This window comes from Chenopodium album, chromosome 24 (genome assembly GCF_948465745.1).
Source record: "Chenopodium album chromosome 24, dcCheAlbu1.1, whole genome shotgun sequence".
Classification (NCBI taxonomy): Eukaryota; Viridiplantae; Streptophyta; class Magnoliopsida; order Caryophyllales; family Amaranthaceae; genus Chenopodium; species Chenopodium album.
The window spans coordinates 38,926,827-38,948,424 of record NC_137857.1 but is presented as its reverse complement, the minus strand read 5'-3'; the positions used below and the strand labels follow the sequence as shown (position 1 = coordinate 38,948,424).

Below are 21,598 nucleotides of genomic sequence, written 5' to 3'. Positions count from 1 at the left end.
ATTATTTTTTATTAATCAAAGTCATGCGACATCTATTATTGATAATTAACAACAAAATCATATTTAACAAAATTAAACAAGAATTAATCGGATAAGGGTTAAGAATTCAAATACATATATATAACAATTCAGCTTGTTGTGGTAACTATAAGGTTTGTTCTTTCAAAGGGGTCCAAAAACTTTGTCTTTCGAACGAAATCAAAAACCCTTTACAAATTCTTCTCAAATAGAGAAACCATTATTATAACCTAAAATGCAAACATAAAGCCAAGAAAAACTTTAAAGAAACAAATATTGAGACTTTCTACCGGCAAAATCCGATGAAAGCCCCCTTTAAAAATCAACAACGAAGGCTAGGGTTTAGAATAAAGGAGAAAGGAGAGAGGTTAGAGTTTAAAAAAATTTTGTTGTGTTTTTATTTTATTTTATTTTTTATTTTTTAACATTGAAATTAATAGGATGTGTTGTTTTTGCTTGAATTTATGAGAATAGAACTTAAGGAGTATTATATTTGATTAGATCTCATCAGTCTCACTTTTATTTGAGGTTTACACTTGATTGAACTTAATTAGCTCTAATTAGATACTTTTATGGTAATTGCACATTTTGACTTCAACAATTGCTCTTTACCTTATTTACTAAACCTCTCAAAAAACATACTAAGTACTTCATATCTACTTTGTACGAAGTATAACTTTAGATAAAGTGAAAGGTTAGATTTGAGACAAGTTCTATTAAACCGAGGGAATAATGGAATATACAAAATTGAAAATGAAAATTTGGGCAAATATAAGACAGATTCGTTCCTTGATTGTTGATGAAAATTCGTAAGGATTAAATAAGAAATTTACAATAATGACCATTGCTAATTATCTTTCCCCTCCCTTCTTTCTATGAAGTAATTAATACTCTCGCAGTGTAACATTGTTTTTCCTACCTTGACCTATTTTGTCTCACAAAAATTTTCTAAGTAGGATGAACTTTTAAAGTTAGAGCGAGTGACAATTTTATTTGTTTGAATAATCTTTACGCCACTTGTTGATTTGTGTCAGCTTTGCCTTTTTATTTCTCTTCTTTTTATTTATTTGTCTTTCTGTATAGTTTTTAATCTACAATCTCTCCTCTCTAAATTGAGCTTCTATCTCCCTCTATCTATTGCCCATTGTAGAACATTAGACGAACTAGTCTAGTCACCCTCACCTTTGTTTCACTCAAATGGTTGCTTGTTTCATCACTCGGTTTGCCATAGAACAAATTAAAGATTGAGCCCATGACCTCCTGTTATAATATCAATCCAATAACCCAACTTATAATATCAAGGTAATTCAAAAACAAATAATATTAACTAATTTTAATAATCTATTGCTCGACTTATATTTTTATGCACGATGACCTAAAGCCAAAAGAAATTGGAATATTGAGTAACTAACTAACTATTGCTTTTTTTTTTTTCAATTAGTTAGGCAAAAAGATGTTGGCTACAAAATATTATTACTCATTTTCCCCTGTTGGTTACTATAGCACTTGTAGTATAACGAATGACGCCGAAAATAGTTGAGCATTTCATGGTGCAATGGTTAATAGAGCAATCTTATTACAGCAGATTTATCAGGATTCAGCATGGAGCAGCAGATCTAAAACCGCCGTTGAATGAATATATGATGCAAGTGCACTGCAGAATACATAAACTTGTAACATTGTAACACTGGTAATTATTACAAGTTTCAACATTTCATACACAGAACTTGTCTTTTCAGAGATTAAATTAGTCTTAATTACTGAGCATATACAAAAACTAAGTTAACTGTTAAGTAGCATCATACCGGAAACCAATAAGAACAAATCGAGGGAAAAGAAGAGGACATTGAATGCAGATCTAAACTCTTCTTGGTTATGATAACATCACTATTTTCTGTTGAAACAAGAGTAGAAAAATTCATCATTGTACTTAACTTTTATCCTGAATTACCATTACTCAACTGACAAGTAATTATCTCTGAATCATTGTTGGAGAAATTTTACAGAGGATTTAAAACTAATCTAACAACACATTTGCATCTGATACGTACAAAAAGAATATACAGTCCCTATGCATACTAATCATGTGGTTCAACCAGGTATAAGTTCTCTAGTATGCATTTACCTAAGCAAAGTAGCACTGGAACCAGGCCCTTGATACTGATAATAATGCGGGGCAACCTCTACAAGCCATGTAGGATCTATTGTCACAACATTGCGCATGTATCGACGATCAGTCGAGACGAGAGAATAGTATACAACCCACTTTGGGTTGACTCTGCAAGCAGACAGTATAATGTTTTAGCACCTTACAAATATAGTTTGTATAGAGACACAGAACAGCATAGCAAATTTGGGATAAATCACTAGTTATAGCACCAAGAAATTTGTAATTGACAGCTATCAGCCTTGAGTTTGAGCAGCATGTGAGAAAATTAAAATAAATTGGACAGAGGATAGATGTCAGGAAGCACAGATGCGAAGCAAATAGAAAAGATCAAAAGATTCGACCTTGGTCCTGATATCAGGGATTCCAAGAAGATGAACAGACAGCGACCACCCCCCCCCCCCCCCCCCCCCCCCCCTCTTTTTTTAATTTTGGAACATAAGACGGGGGATATAGAGAGCCCCAGGCCCCCAGTAATGTCGTTAAAAGTTGAGCACCCTGTAGTCCACAAAAATAAAATGAGATGATCTTTAGCTACCAAGCTTTCATCTCCCTCTATACTGAATAAATTCTCTCCACTTTTGGCATGGATAATTAGGAGTGGCAATGACCGCAATGTGAGTAGTGCACATTTCCATACACTTTTCCCTTTGGAAAATCATCAATTTCTTTTAAAAAATCAATCATAGAAGGGGCATATATGGAAAAAAAATTAGAACATTATTGCCTTGAAAGTGAAAGAGGAACTTCTTTTCAGATTTATGTAAAACAGTAATGGAGTGTATTTTGGGATGGAGATTTAATTTTTACAAATTCACAGCATCACAAAGTTTTGCAGTCTTAAAGCAAAGAGCTTGCAATATCACATTACTTCAACACAGTAGTATTACTGAACAATAAGAGCCAAAATGAAAGCAATAATGGGGGAAGAACAAGTTTTTCACCAACCTGAACAAAACAGAAGAAGGGTGGATATATACATCCTGAGAAGTACGGACAGTCTTGTATTTTCCTTCATGACTGTATGTCTGATAATAATTTTAAAATAAAAAATGGTGAGAAACTTAAATTAAAAATAATTTTCAGAAATTTCCAGAGCAACAGTATAAACTATTTCAAAAGGCTTTTCAAAAAATATTGTTACACTCACTTCCAAATGACAAGCATTAGCAAAAAATCCAGCAGTTATTGCCTTTCTTACAACCTGCAAGTCATATATCAAGAGTTAAGATCAGAGTTCAAGCTACAGTATAGTGTGAGTCACTAAAAGCCGCATATAGCTTAGAAAAAGCAAAGGTGTTCCAAGTTAGAAAAAGTATGTTCATGTGATGAGCAGATGGCATTAAGAATCAGATTAACCAGGAATGTATTTGACAAGAGAGACCGCAAACAAGTTAAGAGAGAAGTTATTCTTAAAGCATGTTTGGTATGACGGTTTTCATGGCAAGATTGCGAAGATATGGTACACAAAAGTATTTATATAATAGGTTTAGTTTGATGGGTATAGTAACAGTTCCCCTTAACTTGAGGGTAGTAAATTCAATCCATCTGTAACCCTCTTTACTTTCCCTCCCACTCTCTCATTTGATTCATATCCAATCATAGTAATACCAAAAGATCCACGTAAATCAAATTAGCTGAAACTAAAAACTCCAGACGCCAGATAACTACGAACTATCAAGAGGTTCTGTTTTACAGTATTAGAAGATATTATATCTACCTGTATATCTCTGTCACAAGATTTTAAGACTATACCCAGCCGCTGTGCCGTTCTTTTGAGTTGTTCTCTGGTCTCCATAACTTTTTTCTGACAAAGACAAAATTCCCCAGAAATAAGACAATCGTAACTCAATTTTTGAAAATAATAAAATTATTTTTTTAACATGAATCTAAACTTACGGAGAGCTGTTAAAATAATTGTTCACACCAATGATAACTAGCAATATAAAACAAAAACAAGAATAATGCACAATAAAAAGGCAAGGGAAAAGGAGAGGGGAGAAGGATGACATATGACAGTTATTATATTGTGGACCCCCCATGTTCGTGAATATCATGATGCACTTTGTTGTCCTGAATTACTAAACTATATATACATGAATTTTGGATTTTATGAACTCTTTGTTTATTATCTTTAAACTATATGTTCACCAGAGACCAGGATATTATTTACATACATACTGAAGTAGTATTAACAAAATCAATAATATAATTTATAGCTCTGCTACAATAAGAACAAGGATCAGAAAAGGCAACAAAGATGTATACAACGTACTAACCATAGCATGATAGTTAATAAAGTTCTTGTGGCACCATTTTGACGATTTGCCGGACTGCAGAAATCCTTTGTACACATTTAGGAAAGTCACATGGTCACCCTGCAAAAGCAACATATTAAAAAAATTAACATGGAAACTGGAATTTTCTACATCTCAATCCTTGAATAATTTCAAATGGGAAGTTTAATGGTGGGTACGAATATACAGAAGAAACTATTCCCATCCAAAAAATGAGAAACTTGTTCAAAGAAATTTGGATAATAGGTACTCAATCTTATGGGACTCTTTGAAATGGGGGGTAAAAGTTTAATTTCTTAATCCACCACAAAGAACGTGCAAGGAATCAGTATTTGAGGGAGGGGCACATTAGTCATAGCCTATTAGTAGTGTCTTGAGGAATAAGTTAGAGTTAGTTATGAGACTTTTTCTATAAATAGACCTCATTAGGAGGAGTAATGATCATCCAGAAAATTATTGTTGAGCTTGGCTTAGTTTTGGGAGAGCTCCTTTCCTCTCGAATGAAAGGTGTATTGATTGATTTATCCTTCTTCTTCCTCTAAATCCTTTTATTATACTCTGAGTTTACTTACAGGCTAGTTAATTCCTAGCAGAACGTCATTGCCAAGAAAAAGCAACATAATAAAAATAATAACAATTTTTCACGAGGAGAATGAAGGGTGTCTGCATATACAGGTATAGCAGAACTTTTCTACCTTCTTTGTTACATGGCAACAGATGGGATTGGGATTCTGGAAAGAAAGTACCTATCATTTTACTAAGGTCTAAGCTATGGACCTAATGTGAAGTATCTTGAAAATTTTAATTCGTATATAATAAGTTTAGACATAGGATTCATAACAAACCTCAGCAGCAGCAAATCGGAGCTTGGCTTCATCTAGCTGCTTCTGTGCTCCCCTTACTGAGATCCAGATTGACTGTGCACATACTTTTAAATTTCAGTATCTTTCACAAAATAGCATAAAAATTGATGCTATACTTTCAACACCATACATTGACTTGTTCTTGAAGTTGTCATAAAACCATAAGACATAAGAGATAAGACTATAAGAGTGTGTTATGTGGTCTTTTAAGACCTAGAAATGCCGTCAAATGCACAACCCTACAAAGTGTTCTTGCTATAAAAACAAAATCGGTCAATATTCTTTTCAAAGCAATTTCAGAAACATGTAACGACATCACTCTATAGCAAGTGTAAGGTGATTTATAACTGTACATCTGACCTTCCCAATCCAATCATTGCAACTTGCAAGAACGTTGTAAAGTAGGCTTCAGATTACAGACCAATTTATATTAAATAAATGTAATCCTTATACCCTAATCCTTCCACAAATTGTCCAATCCCCATCCTTCTCAAAAGGAAAATATATATTTTAAAAAGATAGACTTTAAACTGGCAAACAGACACAGTGCCTAGTCAAACATACTTATTTACTCCCTTCAAGGATTAATTTAGTAGGTTATAATTCCATGTGCAGCAACAGCCAATCCAGAGAGAAAAAATAATACATAATTACATATACCTACTATACCTACTTCACTATAAATAGCAAATAAATTGCATAACGGAAGAATTCTAAGGATAAGAAGGGGGAAGGATCAACCTGTACAGAAAGAACTGATGCTATAGTAAGCATTTCCTCTGAACACCCCAGTTCATTAGACACAAGCAAAGCTTTTGAGAGCATAGGATCCTGTAATTTAAAGGATTTAGAAAATCATGCACAAAGAGATAAGCTAATAAAAGATAGATGAGCTAATCTAATTCATGGTTATTCAACATCAAAAGACAAGCATAACAATATGACTTGTCATCATGAGCTTGCAGATAATGTAAAAAACATCCACTATAATGTTAGTGTTGAAGCATACACTCTTTATCCCTAACAAAATTCCAAATATTACTTTCTGAGATGTCATATATAAAAACAATTTATGTCTTTTCCAAGTGTACTTGTCCTTTATCTCTCTCCATCACATTTTATTGTCTCCATATTAGCACTTTCTCTTAATTATTCTCTCTCTATCACAACCAATTTACTATTTGCATTTAAAATATATTGTTAATCTACATGCCTAAACCAAAATGTGAAAATGTAAAATAATAAAAAGAAGTCACTTTCAACATTAGCCCATGATAATGCAATAGTAAAATAATAAAAACAGCTGATGTTATCCAATGTGTTCTTTTTCTTCCAACCCTTAAGGAGAGTTCTTGGAGGAATGAGGAAAAGTACACAAGAACGCAATTACATATCACAAAGTCCAACCACAAGGTTTACTACACAAAGATAACTAACTGTAACTGTGAATCTAGTTGTTAACAGAAATTCAGCACACTGAGAACCATATTCACATAAGCTCCTGAACCAACAGGAAAATGAGCCTTTTATAGCCTTTTTCTTCTCATGGATCATCCATTGTACATGACTACAGAAAATGATGTCTGATTTCTTATATGTAATATCATTTCATAGCTAGTCCAACATTTTTACAGACTAAAGTTCCTAAACACAGTAGGTCTGCAAGGCTATGAGAATGTAACGCTTTGGAAACACCTATCAAACATGGAAATATCGCAGACTTCAGCATTCATCCACCTAAAATTGTCCAACATGTATCCACAAACCAGACTACAATTTATGTAGGGAGAAATATGGGAAACAATTATTGCCAAAGTTACAAGCAACAATATCAACTAGAGCTACAAGAACCAATGCCTCCAATGAGGCTCCCCCCTGGGCAAAGCAACCTTATTCTTGTGATTACAGGTACAAAAGTAACAAGAACTATCATCTTGAAAACACCAGCCACATATTTTCTCATCAATTAATCCTTTTATTCTTCTCTCTTTTTCCAAATAGGGAAATATCCTTTTGTCCGGGTTGTGTCAATTACCCAAATCTATTACTTCTATAATAACTTTTATTTGTACCTTATATTCAACATATTACAGAACAAAAAAGATTTTCCATCAGGCCAGTGATGATTATCATACATCGTCAATAAATGCACAAATCTCTAATAATACTTCAATTACCAATCAGTGCATTTTCCAGAAAACTTTGTCTTGTAGGTCTGATTTTATGATTTTCTAGTGTGTAATCAAGTTCAATAGTCACTTTAAAGCATATAAAAGTTGTGGACTATTATGCTTGCCTTACTGATATCCTAATTGACAGGAACTGTCACATAAATTGTAAAGCCATGGCATGAAAGTACCAGTGGAATCTCAGCAACTTGGAATCCAGTAGGTGAAGTGAGCTTGGCATCATCATCAAGCACACCTAGAGAGTACAACACTTCAAGAGCTCTAATCATAGCTTCTGGTGACGGTGATGCGGGCCACCCAAAATTCAAGATATTATCAATTCCTAGAGCCTTCAACTGCACATATAATGAAAACATAAATGCTAGTAAAAATATTGTGCGTAAAAAAGGATAAAAAGCATAGCGTATATAGCAAATATTACACAAAATATCAATGTGTTTTAATAAAAAATAAATAAATAAATAAAATTTTTTAAAAAAATAAAAATAGAAAAACACACACACACATTCATTCAACAGAAAATAGCTGATACAGAATTACAGAATACGGGGACCAGGAATCCACCATCAAAGGAAAACAAAAAAGAACAATCTTGTCAAACGTCAGATTAGACGTACTTCTTGGTCAAGCAAAAAAGAACACATTAGGAAATTTACTGGTCATTCAACTGGTATTCCTCTCTTCAAAGTTCAAAACCCCCATTAGAAGTACTTCTTGGTCAAGCAAAAAAGAACACATTAGGAAATTTACTGGTCATTCAACTGGTATTCCTCTCTTCAAAGTTCAAAACCCCCATTAGAAGTACTTTTTGGTCAAGATAAGAAATTAAGAAGGCAGGGAAGGAGGGACATAACACTGCTCTCCTTCCAATTTTACTTTCATGTCGATTATTCGAAATGGAGAGATCATTTGACCTCCCGACTCCAAAGTTGTGAATTTATGTTCTGATGCAAGGGGGACTGTCATGGGAATTTTATTTTATTATCTTCCACCTTTTCCTTTCTTTTCCCTTCTGTGGGGATTAGAGTATTGGATAGAAAGCTGGATACCTCCAGATACATACTACAGAATAAAATGTAATTGTACAGCTTAATAAGTTTATCATATATATATGGAAGAACTGAAAGTGAAAGCCCAAATATGTCTGTTTGATAATTTATGTTCAACTTTTAATAATGATGAACATTAATTTCTTAAAAACAGCAAGGTAATAATTACTGTTGTTAGGGACTTAGATTTTAAATATTCCAAAAAACTAACTAATATAATTCGAGATATCATAGTCATATTTTTCTAAAGAACCACAACAGTCAAGCTATGATTTTAATTTGGGCAGGAAAGTGCATCATTTACAAGTTCTAAGCTTCTAGCAATTATTAAAATCTTTACTATAGAACCCACATTCATTTCATTTTGTCTAGCAAGACATACAAAAATAGGACCTCAAAATATTCCAGCATCTTAGCAGCAAAAAGTTTTTAGCAAAACATTAAAAGACAATGACTTGCCTGTATAATGCAGGAGACAAGATTTGATCTCTGCATCTCAGGAATCCCCTCAGCTGGCATTTCATTAACATAATATTCCTCAGTATATAACCTGGGTTGAAGAAAAGTAAAGGGATAATACTATTGTAAGAATCTTAATCTCTGATAAGCAACAGCATAACTTAGTGCTTGGTTATCAAAAAAATCCAGAGTGTTTGTTGCCTTCAGTAGTAAGTAATTAAAACTGTAGAACAATTTAACGATTTGCAATGACATTCAAATGATAAATCACTACCTTTTCTTTCTATCATGAAAATGAAGATTCCCCCGTGTTAAATGAGCTCCTAACATACTCCCTCTATCATTTTATGATGTACCCACTTTCCATTTTAAGGTATACAGAGTTATAGACATACCCACTTATATACTATTCTATCAAACAAATTTAAATATCTTACCCTTACCCTCTTTTACCTTATTCACCATTTTCTTACATTAACCCACCTTATTACTATAGCTCTCTCTTACTTTATCCACCATTCTCTTACATCCACTCAACTCTTCTTGAAAAAAGAGTCTACAATACAGGTGTACATCAAAAGAAAACAGAGAGAGTATTACCTATCCCTATACTGCAGAAAGATTCAGTCACTGAATTGGACCAATTTAGTCCCAAACATGCTCCAAAAAATCAACTCTTGATTCCTCTAAGACTGCATCTTTTTATTTATTATGAATTATCAAACACATATGGATTGGATTGAGAGCCAATTTTTGGCTTTGGACAATGTGGTTGATGCAAAGGATTTGGCCTTCAGAGGAGAGAGGCAGATTTTGCTTGGAAAGTGGGCTGGTTACTTGATTGATATAAAAGAATCCAGCATTTAGAAGTGGGTTGGCTAATAATGAGTTTTATTTAAAAATATAGCTTTTGAAACAAATATCTTTTGCAATTAGATCTTTCCCAAATTCCTAAGGTTAGCCCATTACTTTTACCAACTCACTTTCATTACAGTGTTCCCGAAATCGAAAGTAGTTAACTTTTTCTGAAGATGATGACTGTAAATTTTCCAAGAAATTAGTACCACACAGAAATCATACTATGTAGTTGTAACAATAGAAACTTAGAAAGGTTGTATGATTCTGAGTCAGAATTCAGTCCCCACGGCGAGCAAGGGAAAAGAGATGAAGTAACCCAAGGAAAACAAAATGTGAAGCCCTTGGGCCAAACAATCATGCAGTGGAGCTGAATCTCCCAATTAAAAACAGTAGTCACAACAAATAACTAAATCATGTATGATAGAGATTGTTACATGCTGAGAAAGTCAGGAGAAAGGAATAAGTGTAAATAAAGAAGAAAAAGTACCTGTAACATTTCCCTGGTCTCACTCTTCCAGCCCTACCTGTCCTTTGTCTTGCAGAAGCCTTTGATATGGGTGCCACCACCAAATTCTCAATGTCTGATAGCTATAACACATAAAACTACCTTAGACAAAATAGCAAAAGAAAACTAAGCCAAAATAACCACTTTTAACTTCCTTAATAGCCAGTAACAGATACCCAAACATCACAAAAATATAAGAAAGCCTTCAATTCAAATACTTGGCAAACAAAGTACTCCACAATAAAAAATGAAACTTAGGAAGAAGATAAGATTGACAAATACCGGATCATAAAAACGCTGTTTTGAGAAGCCACTATCAACAACATAGACTATGCCCTGCCAGATACATGTTTTAGGTAAGGCATTACAAAGCAGCAGCAACTTCTCATACTACATTGATACACAATACTACCTCCAAAGTCAATGATGTCTCTGCAATATTTGTCGATATTATAACCTTCCTTTTCCCTCTAGGAGTAGGAGAAAAGATCAAGTCCTACAAGGTAGCCCATAATATAAGATGCATGTCAGAATAAACACAGCATTAAGACAGTATTAGGCATCATAAATCAGAGCATAGAGTTCTTACCTGCTCTGCACGTGAAAGTCCAGAGTATAAAGGCAGAACGAGCAATTCTGGCAAATCACGAGACAAAAATCAAATAAGCAAAAGCCCTCTGAAACAGAAACTAACTTCCAACAAAGCACAACATAGGCCCTTAATAACACAGCAGCTCTAGCATAATGTCAAGCACAAAACATGCATACATCTTTATAAGTTACAATAGGAAAGCTACTTTGTCGTTTGAGCTACAATGTCAGTCTAAGTCCCACCTCATAGTCTCATACCGTACTATTAGCCCAGCACCTCTATGAGGCTCCAGCCAAGGAGCAAAGGGGTCAAATTTGAGCAAGCATATACACTAATTGCAAACTTTTTGCCCACTCCAGCAATTGCAAAGAGACTATTTCCATTAGTATACCCATGAGGCATGAGATTTTTTAACTTCATACAACGTAAATAGTAAAGAATGGCTTGCAAATTTAACTTCTTCAGAACATTCTTATGAGTAAGCACAGCAGAGCCTTCTGATTTCTCAGCTAAGGTTTTTTTTTTTTGGGACATTCCTTTCAGATTTTACTAGTGGTAAAAACTCTTCTACAGACCCATAACATTTCTTGAACTTGGTCAACGTGTTATATGAATTAATCCTATTAAAAATTGTGACATCAGCAAGGCAAGGGCAATAAACTCATTTTGAAAAGGAAAAAAAAAAAACAAAAGCATAAGCTATCTATTTCACAAAAGTCAAAGGCTTATCAGTCCGTCCAAGCTGAGTTAGGTTTGTTTGTCCATGCTACCAATATTAAAAGATAACCTCCATTATATTCCTGATTAATTGATTATATCTTCATTTCATGGGAACTCCCATTAATTGGTTGCACAAAATCTCCTAAGATCCCAAGGAAGTTGCATTGTGTTCCTAAACTCTTCTATGTCCTTCCATGAGGTTTCCTTCGATCCTCCATCATTGGCTTAAATAAGTATCGTGATATAAACAAGGTTTGCACCAAGTGGTTTGATTTGATTGTACATCCAGACACTTTAACATGGGAATATGATGAAAGCTGATAAAAGATAATTACCTAGAATAGAGTCGGCCACTATTAGCAATATTCACATCAGAAACAAAAGACCATCCCCTTATCAGATTTTTCGCAATTCATCTTGTTGATAGCATTCGCTCTTGATTCAATAATTGAATACTTTATACTGTTCATAGCAACAAAGTCCCAAATGAAACTACATTTTAGTGGGTGATTTGACCCCCCTACGGCCCTACTATTCCAGGAACCCTACATCAAACACCCATTAAAAATTTAAAAGCCCCTACTTATGAACAAACTTGACATTCACAGCATTGTCTATAGAGTACACTCACATTGAATTTGGTAGAAATAGTCCCAGTGGGACATAGTAAAGTCATTTTGTTCTTCAAAGATTTAAAGGCATCCCACTGCAATCAGCAATCCAATACAGGAAAGTCTTTCCTAACTAATAGTAACATAGTACCAACTCCCTCCATAGCCAAATAAAATTCTCATTTGCCTTTTGCACATTTTTATAGAAAGGTGGAGTTTATCAAAGAAATGTAAATAGAAAACTAGATAAATTTGAAATGAGACTTACATTTAAAGATAAAATTTTAAGGTGAAATGGGAAGTTTATTTGGGGATGGAGGGAGTATTTTACTCAACATAAGAAGGGACCAAGTTTAATAATCTAAATGTCTGAGGTTGATCCACAATTCCACAAAGAAACCATATGCAGGCATGTGAACTTGTACAGTAAAGTATCATGCCTGGGATCCATAACTTGAGATTTGGCGGTTACTGAACTTTTGTAAACCATGGTCTCCCACTCAAAACCACATTTATGTCCCTCTTAGATTATTTCAACATCATTGAAGTAGAGCTTTGGGCTCACCACATTTTACCAATCATCCACCCAATGACTCACATTTTTTTCTTTGCTCCAAACAAAAAATCTTGGATCCCAAAGGAGCTCCAGGCTTCACCCAGGAAATGAACTCAACAATCACAACACACTCTTCAAAAAATATACAGAGTGAGCTATTATGTCTAGAAAAATTTCCTGTGCTCCAGTTTCCTGCTATGGCCTACTTGATGAATTGTCGTACCATACATAACAGGGTCCTTGCATCAGAATCCACTTCAGTTTTATAAAATACTATTTTTACAAACATTTTGTGGGTTACTACTTGGAGTCTTGGAGAGACATACAATAGCACGTAATCAGTAGCAATAAAGTGATATTGCTCATCCACCACTCATCTAGCTTCAAACATTCAACTTTGTTAATTATTTTTATTATGGTGCATTTTTCAGCAAATATAAAATAATACCAGCACCAGCCACTCTCTGCCAGAGTGTCTGCCACAGATCAGCAGACATTAAAATCACCATGTTCAATAACAACAATACTTCCTCCATTCCATATCATCTGCCGACTTACCTTACACTTCTTATTTCACGTCTTTAACATATCAATGCACTTATGCAATACTACTTGTCAACATGAAATTCAATACTAAGTGTCAGTGCTAAATACCAATGTGATAATTACCAATTCATAATCTACATGCAGAACCTCAAAAGTCACTTGGAATGGAGGAAGTAATGATCAAAGGTTGAAAAAAATTGAAGATTCATCAGAGAATTAACAATACTACTCGTAGTAACCTAGCATCTTCCAAGAATAAGCAGAACTAATAGTATGATGACAAGGAAAGCACGCGCTTTCCAACAAACTAATACATGGAAAACTAATTTCCTAAGAACTTAAGGAGTGATGTAAATGATCTACCTCCTGAGCTTCTATCAGAACTCTGAGCTTCTTCATTAAGCAGCTGAACAGCCGCATCGATATCATCTTGACCCGTAAGGAATACAAGGATATCACCCATTGTTTGCTATCAGAAGTAAAAGCATACAGAAGTCAGAAAGCGAGACATAAAAGTCACTGGAAAATCAAGCAAGTTGAGAGGATGTCCATTCACAATATAAAAGAGTCAAATGCCCAATTTGCATATTTATTTTCGTTGATATGTGTATGTGTATCTACAATATATGGGAAAACCTTTGTGGAACAGAGGAAGTACTATTATAATTTAATTATAGTGTTAACAATATTTTACTCCCTCCGTTCCTAAAAGCTCTTCTCATTTGGAATCTAAACAAGTCACATACTCACACCTTAAGAGAACCTTCTAAATTCTTTCCATTATATAGGAAAAAACATAGACATGTGGGATCTTGTTTAATTCATCTCAATGAGCACTTTTAGAATATCAAGCTTTTATAATTTTTACTATCACATAATAAGGATATTAACGATTAAAATTGTGTATTGGCAAATATGTAAAAGGGAAATGGAAAGAAATTAAAGGAATAGGAGTAAATTTTATTGAAATTTGATTTTCATTTTTACATTATAGTTTTTTTAAAGTTTCTTTCATTGTTATTATGATATTCATTTAAATAAGGATTTTTTTGAATTTACCTTTAAAATATTGAGTTTTGGACTTAACTACCTTTTTTTTAAAACCACCTTAAATATACTTTATTTTGATTATAGCACCACTTAACAGATTCATGGACGAAGACTGTTAAGTCTTAGCAAAATCAAAAATAAAAAAATTGTTAAAGAGGTAAAAAAAAAATAAATAAATAAATAAAAAATTAAACCCAAAACTGGGTACTTGAAAGATGGAAAAAGTAAAAAAAACTTTTTAGAAGTGTTAATTTTATTGGGGTTTCATATGAATAATTTAGATTAGAAACAAATCATTTTTGTTGAAACGGATCAATTTTCACAAGAGTAAGTTATAAAATTTCAATCACAACTACGTCTCCTCCAATTGTTATCAAAAACCAATTCATTACACAAATTAGAAACTTGAAACATCAATTAAATAAGTATGTTCCATGTTATAAGAAAGCCACTTCAATACACAAAATATGTACTTGCAATGTCAAGTTACAAGTTTACAACTATTAAAGTAATGATCAGTTTGTTCATATTATTAAAGTAAAAACAGCTTCTTACTATTAAAGTTAACCAACTTATAGCACAAAGCCATAAACTAAGTTTATTTGGAAAAATTATAATTTTATTTCAAACAATTTTAGAAAAAAAATACGTTAATTTCAGATTATTTCAAACAATTGTCAGATAAATTTAGACCAAATAAGTTTTGATAAAGTTAAGTCCGGAAAAATAATACAAGTTCTAGATAAAGTAAAAAAAGTTCAGACAAAATCAAATAAGCCAAGCAGAGCTTTACAAAACCCCATTCTCACCACATAATACAAAATATTAAACTTCCATTACACAACAAGGCCCCAATACAAGTTATCCCTAGATACTTGTGGCCAAGAGAAAAGGAAACTTAGTTTGGGGACGGAAGTATTATTAAGTTAGAGTAGTTTATGGCAGACAACGATATTTCTACTTCTTCATATTTTGTAGACAATTGTATAACATCTTACAGTTCCGGTAAATTGTTGATATTTAGGGATTACAAGTGGAGAGCCAAACAAAAATCAAGCGTAAAAATACTGTAATTATGTGACGACTAACACTAGGAAATTTATTTCACCAACTACTCATTGAGCTAATTTCAATACTTTATTGGACAAATTGCACCTACACTGCTACACATATCACTCTCTGACATAGGATTTAATAGCTTCTTAACGTGCTCTAAAGCTCACTTCTACCTGTTTGTGTATCAACATAACAGTTGATACAGCAGCTCGAAGATAGTCTGCAACCGGCTCTTGAACATAATTGATTTCAACAGTAAAGCCTCTTCCCTGCAGTTTTTTGAGCATGTCTTCAATATCTCTTAATATAAATCGAGTAGCAATATTTGACCAACACAGGATCTCAAACAAGCTTAATGTACCTCAACTGAGATAATGGCAGGTTCTGTCTTTGGCCCAAGTTCGTCACCAGCTCCTCCTCGATGCTTCTTACTAGATTAACAATGGGTATAAAGGTAAGTATTCATTAATTTGACTAATAGACTAGTTATTCAGCATTATAATGGTAACATTTATCTATTCAGCTACAATATGCCAGTTTCTATGATTAATGAATAAGATAAACAAATAGACTAAACCAGAACTAAATCTTCTATTTTGAATCCAGTTTTTCCTTAACTTAACCTCACCTTGTTTTCCAGAAGCTGTGTCAAACAGAGCCTTAGTTTAATATATTTCTGTCTTTTCATGATAATTTGAATTCAAAAATCAAAACACATTGTTATATTTTTCTTTTGAGGCAAAGCCAAAGGAGTTCCTCTTATATTTAACTTTCTTTAGTTCCATTGGAAGACATCCTAATATTGTTTCCTCAAAATAATTAATCCAACAACTCCATATAAGGTGCAAAAAATGTTGCTGAAGATCCCCAATGCCTCATTAGCTCAGTGCACCTAAAGCCTTTTTATACATACATTGGTTACAATCTTGCCATAACGATACGGCTGTTATTTGTTGATCAATACAGCACAAAATTGCATACTATTGATGAAATGCATACAATAGGCTTTCTAAAACTCCTTGAAACAGAACAAACAAGTTAATAAAGAGAGAATTTGATACATTACCTAACTCTGAAGAAAGAAGCTATGGATTTTGCTTCGATAGTGGCAGATGATATAATCAAACGCAGTTCAGGCCTACGCCTTTGAATCTGAAATTTGGTTACAAGGGCAACATGTTAAGCAAAAGAAAAAGATATTGGCATGGAAACATTTCAAAGTCAACACAAACTGCAATTTAAGAAATACCTTTCTCAAGAGACCAAGTACAACATCAGTTGAAATAGACCTTTCATGTGCTTCATCTACCATGACAACACTGAGAAGCCAAGAAGCATAAAATGGAAAGATTCAAAAAAATATTTCAACAAAAGTTCACAAAAAGCATGAAAGCTATTCATGTCTATACAGGAAGCTATATATTTAAACCTAAAGAAGACATCAAAGCTGACTGTTGAACAAATTAGTTGATTAATAGAAACAGCAAATAAGAGAATAACTACAAGGTCCATACAAGAAACTAAAGGTCTACAAACACTAAAGAGTGTCGTACATTTACCAATAAGCTACCAATTTTTTATAAAGATAGTTGAGTTCTACCGAGTACAGACTATGGAGGCATTTATGCTGGCAAGTTAAATGTTAGATAATTTCCAAAAAAAACTATTCAAATACACATCTTCGTTTTCAATCTAGACTACGTTTTCAGACCCTACCCTAGCCAAAGTTCAATGAGAGAGATCAACATAGCATCAATAAAGCATGAAAACAGTACTGTAAAAAATATTCTGTAGTTTTACAAGCAGACAACAAACAGCTCCAACTATTTACCCTAAGAATATGCCTAGATTGCCAGTAAAGGCGGAATAAAAAGTCTAAGGTTGTAAAAACCTGTAATTTATGTTTGCCTAGATTGGAAATAAATATTTAAAAAGTAAGATATTCCCCTAAAAATGGTGTAACTGTTACCCAGGCTCCCCCCAAAAAAACTTATCCCCTTTATCAAACACTCCATGACTTCCACCTCTCTCTCCCCATTCTCTCTCTCCTCTTTCTCCTATTTCATTCCACCACCGACTCCAACACTTCCTTCCACCACCATCTTCTTTCAAGTTCTGATGAGCTTACCGCCAACATCAACAACTTGGGCTAAATTCAAGTCTATGGTGGACAATATTGCCCATAGATTTTAGACCGGAAACCTTCACGGTCAAAGTCAACCCCCTAGGAATTAATTTTTGCCTACCTGAGAAGGTTTATCACAGCTGATACATCAGTAATTTTTTAAATTAAAATTTAATGGAGGCTTACAACGTGGGAGCAGGGTTTAAGAGGTGGTTGGTGTAGTGGTCCATTCAAGTTGGTGTTATCAATGGTGTTGGCTCTGTTGGATCAAGCAATCAAGCTTGTCTTTCTAGGAAGGCTTGAAGAGAGAAAAAATAGGCAACTTAAGCTTTTTACTCCGGAATTGATGCCAAACCAATGTATAAAAAAGCTCAAGGCGCGCTGAGGCGAGAAGGGTTATGCAGTGCCTAGTGCGCACTGTACAAGTAGTTAAAAAATTAGCAGAAATTTGTTTCAGGTGCGCCTCAGGTGCACCTTGTGCGCTTTTGGTGCGCCTCGTGCGCCTAACCTGCGCCTAACCAAATGCGCCTCGCCCAGACCAAGTTAAGCGCTTACCTTATTTCGCCTTGCACCTTAGGCGCGCTTTTTCAAACACTGCCAAACTTTAAGAAAGCTAAACATATACCTCCTTAATAAGTCCTCCTATAAATTTTGCCTCATCAGATTTTAATCCCTTAATTAGTTCAGGCTGAATTCTATGTCAATTACCAGTACCATCCTCAGCTGACTGTAATGTACAAAACAGTCAGAATTTGATACATAATTCCAATAAGTAAAACTTGTTAACTTGTTCACCTTTCCTTTTCCTATTTTCTTTTTTTATTGCATAAATTCAGATATGTTACAGAATTGCTTAATTAAGTACCTGTACTTGGACAGAAGAGGATCATCCATCATCTCCCTCAGCAGCACTCCATCAGTAAGAAACTTAATTCTGGTAACACCCTGTGCTGGCAAAACAATATCATTCCACATCAATAACATATAAGTAAAACACACTGCACAAAATGCATGTAATGCAAATTGAAAATCATGCAAATAAATGAGCGTAAGGAATAGGAATTGGCCAGTGAAAGGGTCTTACCGGAGTTGTCACATCTTCAAATCTGATTACATATCCAACCTCCTGTCCGAGTTTAACACCCATTTCTTCAGCAACCCTTGAAGCAACTGACTGAAATTTCATTCGTCAAAATGGAGGAGCATAAAAGAGTTTATCGCATATGATACAATAAACAAAAAACCAAGAAACTATCATCTAGCTAACATTTCTAACATATGCATGCCAGAATCCCCCCTCCAAATTCAATGTAGCGCTACTTCAGTTTATTAAGGAAAAACACAAGAGAAAAACACGAAAATTCAGCCAGACTCTCAACTTACAAACCAGGCTTACTTCTCCCTCTCTTCAAATTGATATACAAGTATTAACCAAATAGAAATTTATCATTAGGTTTATTAAAGCAGCCACAAAACAATATTACTTCTCCCGAATTCATAATAGCCTACATAAAAAATGTAGAAATTTTCCATGACAAAGACTTCAACTTCCACAAACAGTCACTAATTCTCAATGAACACTTTTTCACCAAACACCTGGTTAAAATTAACTTGATAAATACATACATTTTCTCAAAAATTCAACCTAACAAACCAAATTATATGCTATTTAACACAAAACATTAGAAAAATTAAGAGCACAATACCTGAACAGCGAGACGGCGAGGCTGAGTGCAAGCAATAACATGACCAGAATCAGCCCATCCTCCTTCATTCAAATACTAGAAAAATTCCAACAAAAACAAACAAAATTCATCAAAATTAACAAACAATCAAAACAAAACAAAAATTGAGCATAAAATTGAAGAATATGAGAAAAACCTGAGGAATTTGAGTAGTTTTTCCGCTGCCAGTTTCGCCCACAACAATGGTATTAGCATGATTTTCAACTAGAAAAAGAATGGCGTCTCTGCGCTTATGCACCGGAAGCCGATTGCGCTGCTGCTGGATGTTGTTGGCGTATCCGAAACTAGAAGATGAAGAAGAAGAGGAAGAGTAGAAAAAGAGAACGCCGCCATCTTCGTCTTCTACCAGTCGAGGTTTCTCGGTCCCAGGCTTCCAGAACTTCGCCATTGTTGTTGCGCTTTAGGGGGTGTTTGGTATATGGGAATTGAGGGTGAGAATGGGAAGTTTAATCTAAATAAAATAAAATCTGTTGTTTGTTAAATGGGATTGGGAATTTGGGATTAAAAAAGGGAATGAGATTGGGAATAAATGGGTGTGAATTCCCACTATTTTAATACCCAGGGAGGGTAGGTAATGAATGGGTGCGAATGGAAATGTGTGAGAATTGACATTTTTGCCATTAATGAACAAAATGGAGGAGAAAGATTAGTAAGGTTAATTTTGTATTTTTGTTATTTAATCCCCATCTATTCTCATCCACTACCCAAACAATGTACGGAGTATTGTCATATTTTCTTTATGTTCTAAATTTTAAATCTGATGTACTAAACTTTTCCTTAGGTGTTCTAAATTAAATCAAATGTTCTAATTTAGTACTCACATGTTCTAAACCATAAATTAGTTAAGTTTGATATTATAAATTTTAAAAAACTTGTTCCAAAATTTTAACTTGTATGTTCTAAATTTTAAAACGTGTGTTCTAAGATTTTTAATTATATGTTCCAGATTTTAAAGCGTATGTTCAATTTTTTTACACGTATGTTCTAAATTCTTTACTCACACTTTCTATATTCTATATCAGTTTCTTCTAAATTTTTATTCAGATGTTCATAATCTTAAATCAGATGTTTTAAATTTTATTCATATGTTTAAAATTTCATAAAGCAAATTGTATAAATTTTTAAAGCAAATTTTATAAATTTTTAATAACTTGTTCTAATTCTTAAATCAGATGTTCCAAACATATTATTCACACAAATGTTCTAAATTATTACTCATATGCTCAGTATTTTAATTTAAATCACATGTTCTAAATTTTTATTCACATGTTCTAAATTTTTACTCATATGTTCTAAATTTTAAATCAGTTCTCATATAAGTATGAATTCTCACATATGGACCTATTCTCACCGGATCCCTATATATATATATATATATATATATATATATATATATATATATATATATATATATATATATATATATATATATATATATGTACATATATACATATATACATACATATATATACATATGTACATATATATACATATGTACATATGTATATATATATATATGTATATATGTACATATATATATATGTACATATATATATGTATATGTATATATATGTATATATACATATATATATAATATGTACATATATATATATATGTACATATACATATATATATACTAGGGAAGCCTACGCGCGCGATACAGCTAGCCATCGTAGGGGAGTTATAAATTCGAAGCTCAAAGTTTACGTACTTTGAGTTGCTGTTGAATTATACTTGTCTTAGGACGATCAATAAATGATTTTATCTTAATTTATTTAATTGTTGAAAAATGATTTGTGATATGATTATTTATTTTAATAATGATCATATATATTATAACTCGTTAATGTACGCATTACTATATAAAAAAAGGCAATCAAAGCTATTGCATCATTCTATAACTACAATAGGAGTGTTATGGAGAGAACAATACCCTCATTGAACACCCTGGCACAAAGGCTACGTAGTATATTTCCCTGCAATCAGATAGTCTTTGCATATAATGGAGGAGATAACATTTATGAGCTACGAGTATTTAACTGATGATGTATGAGTACGTCTTAACTCTTTCCTATAATCATAAACTATAAGCTTTTCCTAGGATAAAAATCGAGCCAATGACACAGTAACTAAAGCAAAATACATCTTCAAACAACCTCTTAATCAAAAGTATAAGACTATAGTACCTCATA

The 21,598-nt window shown here is 33.4% G+C and overlaps 1 protein-coding gene across 2 annotated transcripts; it reads right to left on the bottom strand.

Annotated features, from left to right (window-relative positions):
• Window positions 1-1,629: 1,629 nt before the first annotated feature.
• LOC145611177 (putative pre-mRNA-splicing factor ATP-dependent RNA helicase DEAH9) lies at window positions 1,630-19,874 on the bottom strand. Of its 2 annotated transcripts, none has more exons than XM_081666462.1 (23): window positions 19,543-19,874; window positions 19,368-19,442; window positions 18,746-18,835; window positions 18,527-18,606; window positions 16,786-16,855; window positions 16,603-16,688; window positions 15,898-15,967; window positions 15,710-15,805; window positions 13,794-13,899; window positions 10,995-11,041; window positions 10,818-10,901; window positions 10,688-10,741; window positions 10,388-10,488; window positions 9,043-9,133; window positions 7,705-7,869; window positions 6,087-6,176; window positions 5,328-5,399; window positions 4,465-4,563; window positions 3,906-3,992; window positions 3,336-3,389; window positions 3,134-3,213; window positions 2,144-2,296; window positions 1,630-1,912 (listed from the first exon to the last, which is right to left on the bottom strand). In XM_081666462.1, exons 1-23 carry the CDS (start codon window positions 19,792-19,794, stop codon window positions 1,906-1,908), a joined length of 2,109 nt encoding a protein of 702 aa, XP_081522588.1. In that variant the 5' UTR covers window positions 19,795-19,874; the 3' UTR covers window positions 1,630-1,905. The 2 variants fall into 2 exon arrangements, with proteins under 2 accessions (XP_081522588.1, XP_081522589.1); XM_081666463.1 differs by having other exon boundaries at window positions 18,746-18,831; window positions 19,543-19,607.
• Window positions 19,875-21,598: the final 1,724 nt, after the last annotated feature.

Excerpts from the sequence above, each read along its gene's own strand:
- LOC145611177 (XM_081666462.1), bottom strand. The coding sequence starts at position 19,794 with ATGGCGAAGTTCTGGAAGCCTGGGACCGAGAAACCTCGACTGGTAGAA. Across the intron at positions 15,968-16,602 it reads GCTTCTTTCTTCAGAGTTAG|TAAGAAGCATCGAGGAGGAG; the intron begins GTAATGTATCAA and ends TTGTTAATCTAG. Across the intron at positions 3,390-3,905 it reads CTTGTGACAGAGATATACAG|GTTGTAAGAAAGGCAATAAC; the intron begins GTAGATATAATA and ends TATGACTTGCAG.